Source organism: Etheostoma spectabile, chromosome 7 (assembly GCF_008692095.1).
Source record: "Etheostoma spectabile isolate EspeVRDwgs_2016 chromosome 7, UIUC_Espe_1.0, whole genome shotgun sequence".
Lineage (NCBI taxonomy): Eukaryota > Metazoa > Chordata > Actinopteri > Perciformes > Percidae > Etheostoma > Etheostoma spectabile.
In genome coordinates this window covers 25,194,620-25,204,433 of record NC_045739.1, presented here as the reverse complement: position 1 = coordinate 25,204,433, position 9,814 = coordinate 25,194,620, and the positions used below count along the sequence as shown (strand labels likewise).

General features: G+C 43.8%; 1 protein-coding gene across 1 annotated transcript in view; it reads left to right on the top strand.

Annotated features, from left to right (window-relative positions):
• Window positions 1–9,814, top strand: part of si:ch211-264f5.6 (carcinoembryonic antigen-related cell adhesion molecule 1) — a 34,829-nt gene that overhangs the window by 18,364 nt on the left and 6,651 nt on the right. The window contains exons 6-8 of the mRNA XM_032519839.1: window positions 360–641; window positions 2,369–2,623; window positions 3,880–3,997. Of these exons, the coding sequence (XP_032375730.1) occupies window positions 360–641; window positions 2,369–2,623; window positions 3,880–3,997 (655 nt within the window). The remainder of the gene's footprint in view (window positions 1–359; window positions 642–2,368; window positions 2,624–3,879; window positions 3,998–9,814) is intronic.

The following is a 9,814-nucleotide window of genomic DNA, read 5'->3' as shown; positions in this document are numbered from 1 at the left end:
ACTTGTCATGTGTGCAGTCTCCTCCATCATTTCCGGTTAAGACTCCCAGATATCAATGATCATTTTATTTTTGGTTGACCCGAGTCGTTCGGCCGATTGAAACAGACACCAAGCTCTGTAGTTCTTGCAGTGACTTTTTAATATTGTCTGTACAGTCATGAGGCCGTCTTTCATGTCCTAAGATGTTGATTTCATGTCGATTTGACGGTTTCTCTGTTGCATGTTTGTATTGTCAAGCAAGAGATTCGTAGCACTAAGCTAAAAGAAGCTAAAGGAAAATATAGCTGAATAGAACAACAGCCAAAATCCAAATTAAGCCTCTCTCTCTCTCTCTCTCTCTCTCTAATATATGTATACAGATGCCATCTCAGGGGCTAAACTCAGCGGTCCGAACGCTACCCTCATTGCCGGGGGCAACAGCACGGCCAACCTCAGTTGCCAGGCGACGAGCGGCACCGTGAAAACCATAACCTGGCACAAAGACGGCCAGCCGCTCTCCGCCGGCGGCCGCCTCGTGTTCTTCGCCAACATGAGCTCCCTGATGATCAGCCCGCTGCAGAAAGAGGACAACGGCGAGTACAGGTGTCGGCTCGCCAACCCCATCAGCTCCGTCGAAGCCTCCTACAAGATGGTGGTCAACTGTGAGTGTTTGTCCGTCCTGCTCAGAGACTTGGAGACGTCCGTTTGCCTTCTTCGTTTGTAGCGTAGCTCGTACTCGACACCTCGCACGCTAGACACGTGGCCATCGATTGTACGACGTGTTCATCACACAAATAGCTATTTTAAATCCCTCCAATTCAGAAACAATAAAAAGTTGTCACGTTGAGTTGATTCTGAACCAATCAGCTGTGAGGTCCGCTGAGTGCTGGGGCTTTTCCCAGCATGCCCTTGGTCTTACGGTTGGTGTAAAGCAACTGCACCGCCTGTCTCTCAAATCTTCTTAGTTTATTTCAATCAATCAATATGTCACATAAATACACATCAAATAAATGGTAAAAAAAATGTCACCTTAGTTCATGCAGTGTCACCTTAACCCGTTTATAATAAATACTGATTGAAAAGGTGTAGGTTGACGCATTTGCTTATTAAAACCTTTTTACCTTCTATTTCATTCTTATTTTGTTCTTAGGTCCCTTTAGGATATTATCAATTTTATAAAATGTGTTATCATTAATTTCTCCATTTTTATATACATATTTGTCATATTGACATATTATCACACATATGTGCAGAAAACAATAACAAAACTCGCCATTAAACATGGTCTCAATGCACTTTACAATTAAAAGAACACATAATACAAATAACACACAGCAACCAAACATATAACCAGTAATCATAAAACAATATAAATCCAGCAACATAAAAACCGTTGTTGATTGCCGCTGTGATTGGCTGTAATATAATGAATAGAGGTGGGTTTTTAACCTAGATTTTAAAAACTAAAAAGCTTCTTTAAGGCGTTGTCAGGGTTTATGGTTTTACATTGGGAGGCATTTGTCCTGGCAGTGATTTTAATTTCAAACCACTTTTATTGCCAGAGCTCATTCATAAGACCATAAAAATGCTTCATGTTCAAACACACAGCGATAAGCAAATATGTGGATGCAATAAATGTTGTTGAATACACAGACAAAGATGAATGGACGTATCAAATTGTATAGACAATAACAGGAGTGGCATCTTTCAAAGTCTCGCATTGCCAGACCTTCCTCCACAGCGCTGTGGAGGAGGGTCTGCCTAAACCTGGTCTGGTTTGTTGGCATTCCTTTAAACTAATCACAATCGTTGGACAGATAGTCTAGCTAGCGGTCTGGATTTACCCTCCAGAGATCTAAAGGAGCAGTAAACCATAGTCCTCATAGATCCACCGGAGGTTAGAACGCCTTCACAAAGGAAGAAGAAGGGGACGGACATCATTGCCAAAAAATGATGGATATCCGACAGAATTTCCCGCGGCAACGGAGGAATCCCGGAAATGTAAAGTCGTCAATATAGACCCCATCCTTTTGCACATTTCGTACGTACGCCGCATGCATCTAGGACTCAAGCAGTGGTGTAGCCTACGTGATACACAGGTATACACAGTACACCCACCAAAAAATATCCAGGATTTCCAAATACCCACTTAATAACATACTTTCCATTATATTTTTGATATATATCATCTGTTTTTCTTCGGATAGGCTAAATAAAAGTATTTCCAGCATGAATTGGTGGATAAAAGTTTATCCGAATGCAGGAAATGAAGTTGTTGATGCTCAGAGTGGTTGTAGAGGGAAAGACGTGAAGCAAAGACACCGTGTGAAAAGAAAGCCCAGCTTAATGCAGATGATAAACCCTCTTTTCTCCTCAATTTTGCCTCCAGACGGTCCTGAAAAAGCGGAGGTGACCGGCAAAGCGGCCGTTGAGGTGAACGACAACGTGGTCTTCACCTGCTCTGCTCACTCCATCCCCCCCGCCAACTTCACCTGGAAGTTCAACGGCACGGACACCGGTGTCCGAACGGCCCAGTTTCGGCTTGAGATGGCGTCCGCAAAAGACATCGGGAAGTACACATGCGAGGCGACCAACGCCGTCACTGGCAAGACCGCCGTGCACACCCACAGCCTGAACGTCCAAGGTAGGATCCACGTCTGTCGCCTGGAAACCCTGAGCCCCCCCCCCCCCCCCACCCCCACCTCCCCCCCCCTCCCCCCCCCCCCCCCCCCCCCCCCCCCCCCCCCCCCCCCCCCCCCCCCCCCCCCCCCGGTCCACATCAGACGGATGTGGTTATTAGCAAGTAATTCAATCAATTTATTTTAAGTATCAATCATAACAAGTGTTATCTAAGGACACTTTACAGATAGAGTAGGTCTAGACCACACTCCAGAATTTACAAGGACCCAACAGGTCTAGTAGTTTCCTCCAGAGCAAGCAACAGTGCGACAGTGGCGAGGAAAAACTTCCTTTTAGGAAGAAACCTGGGACAGACCCAGACCCAGGCCCAGGCCCAGACCCAGGCCCAGACCCAGGCTCTTAGTAGGCGGAGTCTGACAACCGGTTGGGGTTAAAATGAAGAGTGGCAGTCACAAAAGATAGTAGTTTGTTGTAGTTCTTTGTAGTAGTTCATGGCGTAGCAGGGCATTGTGCAGCATTACAAGACCCAGCAGGACGTAGCAGGACGAGTACAACGTCCTGTTGGCAAATGAGTCAAAGAGTAGGTGAGATGTAAACTCTGTGATTACAGACGACAACAATACTTGTCTCATGTCATCGCACAGACAAACAAAAACCGGTTCATGACTCAGCAGCCGTTGTCATCTGTACTTTTGTTTGTGGCATTTAGCCAAAGTGTTGTTGCTTACTACATAAAAGTTCCACTTGTCCAATACTTCATGAAAGAAAACCTCTAAAACCACTGGCAATCCTTGCAATGACGTTCATTGTAATGCTATTTATTATTGTTGTTATTATGCATGCTATTAGGCTACGTGTTAACAGCCCAGCTGAGAGATACCATGACAGAATACCTCTACAACTGACTTAATTTCAGACTAAGCCCTATTTTAACAACATGGCGTGAAGCGCATGGGGCAGGAGCATTCAGGGACTTATGTATGGAATATGAAAAATAATGTTACATACAGTATAGTCACTTTAAATGACACCCCCACTGCTGCACAACCCTGCGGAAAAATCCCACGATCCCCTTTTTAGCTGTTGTGAAGTTGAAGTTACTCCCCTACCATCAGATTGCGTTACTATACTTTACAATACCTGTTTTTGTTGATTTACAGCCAGAATCCTGCTACAATGGATCATAGTGTTGAATTTAAAGTGAATGTGCGTTACTTTCTTTCACAGCAGGAGATTATAAATCTTATTTTGTTTTTATAGACCAAGGGACGTTGCAAGAAGGTCTCTCAGACGGAGCCATCGCTGGAATCGTCATCGGCGTCCTCCTCGCCCTCGGTCTCGCCATCGGCCTTCTCGTGTACTGCAGACAGAAAGTACCGTAAGTACTCTGCTTTTCTAAACCCGTGTTCTGGACATGCAGCAAATACCATGACCAAATACCTCAATATCGGTAATGTGGCGGTATTCTAGGGTTGACAATTGGTGCTTACAAAACATAATTTACACAATGAGACTTTTGATAAATAGTCATCATTTTATATATACATATATATATGTATGTAAGTATGTATGTGTGTGTGTGTGTGTGTGTGTGTGTGTGTGCTGTATATGGCGTGTGTGTGTTATCTGACACACACACGCGTAAGTCTGTAAGTGTGTGTGTCTGTAGCAGATCCGTTGTGTTCTTCGTTTGTGTGTCTGTGTGTACTGTATTCCTGTCAGACACTTAATGACCGTGTAGGAAATTCTCTTCATTCCTCTCACGCCTTGGCGTCTTGAAACATGTCCGACTAATGCTCTCACACGGTTTTACACACACCAGCAAACACGCGCACACACACACACTCGCTGCCACGCCTTTTAACACAAACATTCACATAATCACCATAATTCACAGTTGAACTTCTCGTCTATGTTTCGGGCTTAAAAGCCGAGGTTTTGAGTTTTTATTCTTGACCGCAGAAGCGTCATCACTCTTGCCATCTGGCTTGTGATGAGATGATTTATTTGAGAATGATCAAATTGATAAGATTGTTAAAAATGTGTAACTGTGCAGAGCTGCAGACTAATGCTGTTGCACTCAGACTGCAGTCGCCACAACCTCAATATTCAAGACTTTAGTTTTAAGTTTAAGAAGAAAGCCTGGAACAGGACAACTGTGACAGGAATTTGACTTTTTTTATGGCCACATTGCTTGAACCATAGAAAGAAAATGGATAGAAAGGCCATGTCCATTCAAATCAACGTGGCAGAATGGTTCGAAGCTGCGGCCATTTTTATAAAGTAAAACTTCAGATAATAAGCTGACTTTGAGGTTTTGCAGTAACGGACAAAAGAGCAGCGGAGTAGTAACATTACGAGGCAGAGAGCTAGCCGCTAAATGAGTCAACTATCGCCACGAGTTACCGCTTTATTCGTTTGGTTTTCTGTGAAGAATATGGCAAGGGGAGTTAGCAAGCTAACGTTAGCCAACTAACACCGGCCTGCTGGTACCGGCGGTCTTTTATGCTACACCGGTTACAGAGAATGAGCTGAACAGAGGGCTGGGTCTAACGTTAGCGGTCCGCTGACCTATAGCCGCTGGGTCTAACGGTAGCGGTCCGCTGACCTATAGCCGCTGGGTCTAACGTTAGCGGTCCGCTGACCTATAGCCGCTGGGTCTAACGTTAGCGGTCCGCTGACCTATAGCCGCTGGGTCTAACGTTAGCGGTCCGCTGACCCACTGCTGCTGGGTCTAATGTTAGTAAAAAAAAAAAAAGAAAAAAAAAAGAATTACCTACTTTTTTTGTGTTATCTTCCGTTTTATGATGCTTAACAACATCAAATACAACGGGTAACAGTTTAAATGTTAATTCCCAAAAAAGCAAATTGCACAAATTTGTTGGAAAATGAATCCTGCAACACAGACTTTAGAGCAGCAGTTGCAGCCACATGATGCAACAGAGCGTGACGAGCAGATTACATCTTTTTACAATGGAAGATTCTCCCACAAAACATTGGCACTGATGCAATCATGCACCACATCCTGTTAGATTTCAACATCCTGCGGCGCACAGCAGGAGGCCGCCGTCCTGAGTCAGAGACGGGGACGTGCCAACTCGTTTGAGTGACAGCTCTGACATAAAGTTGTTCAGGCAGTTTGTCAACTGGCGTCCCAGGAAATGTAAATCCAAAGATGTTTACCTTTTCTCTTCTCCATCGCCATTCTCCTTTCACACCTTTCCTCCTCTCAGAATCAGAGTCGATGTCAGTGGCTCTGCTGAGGCAGCGTGAGGTGGCGACGTCCTCCAGGGAGGACAGTGAGCATCTTCGTCTCCTTCCTCTTTTCAGGGAACTCATGCTGGACAACAGATAGTCTTACTATTACTACTACTAAAAGTTATACACATTGATAAAAAGTGTCAACAAAAGTGTTGATTTGACTGGAAGACAACCCAAGGGTTTAAAGAAATGCCAATAAACCAGAGCATGTTTTTCTCCCATCTCGGGTGGACTAGCCAGACCCTATGCGAGACTAAATCTAGATCAATCGTACCCTGTCCTGTTCATCTTCTATCCGTGGACATGTTGCTATAGTCTTTCTATGCACATTAACTGCATAGTGCGTTGTTATCAGCTGGTATTGCTAGCAATGGCTCACATAGCTAGAGCTAACCCCACAATGCCAAAATCTGACTTCATTCCCAGCTATGAAGCTACTATTAGTCTTCACCTTTGACCAAACCCGCCCCTCACCCCTTTCCACTTCCTCTTTAACAAACTCTGCAGTCAGTCAAGCGAGAGGCAGTGATCAGGTCATCAGGTGTCAGGTGTTGTTGAGCTGTAGAGCACCTTTCGGGCCCTCGGGATGGTTGGCTCGTCTGTCGGCCTGTCATTCTATCTGCACGGCTGTCATCGACACTGTTAGCAGGTGTCAACACTGATAACAGGAAGCCTTTGTTCTTTGTGTGCGTTGTTGGTGGAGGTCTGAGGTCTGTGTGTCTTTGACGGCTTCAGGCGGCGGTTTGGGTTTCATTTTCAGATGTTTGCAGTGACTTGAAGGCTGAGAGAACCATGGAGGTTCGGTTCGGGCTGCACAATAAATCGTTTTTTTAATCGTCATCGCGTTATCAAATGGCGCAAAATACCGCTAAAGAAACTCAGAGATTTGTTTTATGTTAGAAAACTGCACTTTAAAATACCAAGAGGTCATTTTTGCGGTGCCTTTTATGTTCAATTTGATGTTCAACAAAAGAACGTTAGTTTGTTTTTTAAGCCATTTGTGGCATTTAAGCAGAATACTGAAAGCATCAGAACTGAGTACACTTTACTATATCTTTCTTTATTGCTTTATGTCTTTATTACTTAAGTAATATTGTCTTTGTGATAGTCAACAACGCCAAGGCATGCTTTCTTAATATCCTGATAGATAGGTAGGTGGGTGGGTGGGTGGATGGATGGATGGATAGTTGGACTTCATTAATCCCAAATTGGGAAATTACTCACTATTAAAGTTAAAATAAGATATTAGAGCGTGGTTAGTTTCTGCTGTTTTCTGTATTCTGCTTTAAAACAACTAATTACTTGCTGATCATTCATTAATAATTACCACCATTCTTTTATTCATCAACTTGAATTGAACATAAAATGCACCACCCAAAAAACACTGAAAGGTACATTGCGTACATTCTCCGCTCGTGTGAGACACGTCCGGACGGCAGAGACGTGTAAAACCAAACATTTCAGGAGTGTTGAGACACACAGGATGACGTCAGCAGACAGACGTGTGCGTGTGGACGACCTGGACCGGCAGGGCAGAATTACAGGTGTAGTTTCTGCCTTATTTCAGGGGTTATTAAAACAGCAAAACATGCCGTTAAGTCTAAACTATGTGTTGGCTCCTGGTGACATGTTTTCATTCATAAAACACGCCTTTTCAGAGAGAAATGATGTCCCTACACAACAATGTCCTTGTCCCGGAAGGTGACAAAACAAAAACCGGTTCTCTCTAGTTTCCAGTAACACATACACCTGTTGCATGGCTCCAGGGCCTGAAGTTAACTTTTTGGACCACAGTGGAAGGTGGTCTGGTGTTAATTTCAGGCCTTGTATGGCGCAATGGGGAAAAGATACAGAAATCAAAATCAAGATAATCAAGCGGGAGCCCGTATGAACTAGATGCAAAGAAGCAGACTCAGCAGCGTGCAGATGAAGTCTCATCAGACCACAAAACATGCTGATCCACGTCCGGAAAGGATCTAACTTTTTATCAGTAGGATGCTTTTGCCACAGCCCACAGATTATTTGCTAGGAGTGAAGGAAGTAAAGAAAAACACAGATTAGTCATCTGCAGCTCACTTGTATTTACAGCAAAGTGTGGGAGAAAGATTTAAGATCATCAGCATCTTTATGTTGGTAGTTCTGCTTTTTAAAATTAGATATTAGACATTACATTGCTCAACTGTGTGTGGGTGTGCGCATGAGTCTGTCTGTTTGTGAACGTTAAAAAGCCCTCGGCCATAGATCACTGACCGCACACACGCACACGCACACACACACACACACACACACACACACACACACACACACACACACATTAAATGGCCTTGTCACCCAGGATTAAAGCGTGATTTAATCCTGACTTATTCTGAATTTAATTCAGAATTCTGCAGTGGCTCCATGCAACGCTTTTTGCCTCTGCCTATGTTAGTGGTCAGAAGTATATACATTTGCGTACAGCAGGGTGTGTGTGTGTGTGTGTGTGTGTGTGTGTGTGTGTGTGTGTGTGTGTGTGTGTGTGTGTGTGTGTGTGTGTGTGTGTGTGTGTGTGTGTGTGTGTGTGTGTGTGTGTGTGTGTGTGTGTGTGGTAGAGCGAGTGGGAGAGTGACACTGAACGCACCAGTAGGACTGTTAAGTTGCTGCTACATAATACTGGATACTAGTACTTTTAGGACTTTCTGTTCATGTGTGTGTTGCTGATTCCAATGCTAATAATAATAATAATAATCATACTAATAATAATGTATCCTTTATTAGTCCCACAAGGGGAAATTACAATTCACACGTTGTTATTACACAAATTACACACAGGCCTGAACTACACACACATGCTCAGGACCTGTACATGCACTAATGGCGAGATGTCAGAGTGATAAAGTGAACAAAGAACTTGAACCGGTAGCTTTCAGAGCTTTCAGTCACATCTCATGGTCTTCATTCAGCAAACCCAGCTGGCTTGGGTGTACACATGCTCTCCGTCTGCTGACCTCCACTCAGTGGTTCTGGTCTGGTTCAGCTGATGACTGTAAACAGTTTTTCGTGCCTTGTCCAGGGGCATTGTTGTTTCAACAGGACTCCGCTTCGTAGATAAGCCTATCTTTTAAATCTAAATTTGGATTGTGTTGCGTTGATTATGTCAAGGGAGCCTGGTGGCTTTGAAGTGAGCGCTATGTACTCCTTTGGTCGTAAAAAAAGGACACCCTAACAAAATCTAAGTCACCAGACTCCTTTGACGAAAATAGTAATTTTACCTTGCTGGTCTAGCACAGCCTCGATCCTTTAGTTAGTCCACAGCAGTAACTTCCATGGCTTTGCTTCTGTGCTGTGATTTCACAGCTAATGTTGACTCAGCAAGTGTTAGCATTCCCATTTTTTATATATTGATATGTGGGATCACCTATGTCACTTCCTTTTGCCGTGGCTGAGTGGCCGTTTCCATTTGAAAAACCTTGTAAAGATGCAGATGGAGTCGGTCTTCAACCGAAGCATGCTTTTTATTTATTTTTTATAGATTATTTTTATGGGCATTTTAGGCCTTTGTTTACTTTGTTTAGGCCTTTGTTTATAGGACGGCTGAAGACATGAAAGGGGAGAGAGAGGTGCAAATGAAGTGGTGATGGCTACGTGATACACAGATATACACAGTATACCCACTAAGAAAGCTCCAGGATGTATACTGTATATACAGTACAGTACACCCACTCCAACACATTAGACTACACCACTGGGGTAATGACATGCAGCAAAGGGCCACAGCTTGGAGTCTGATTCAAATTATACAACTTTGTGTTTTCTTTTCTGCTGACTGTCACTTTAAAATAGTTTTTTCTAAGAAGTGTAGTGTCAGTAGAGATGCCGGTTGACCTGGGACTGTTGGAGACATTTGCATGTTTGTAGCTGTGTGAGGGGGGCGGGGGGGCGGACACTTTGGTTGGAT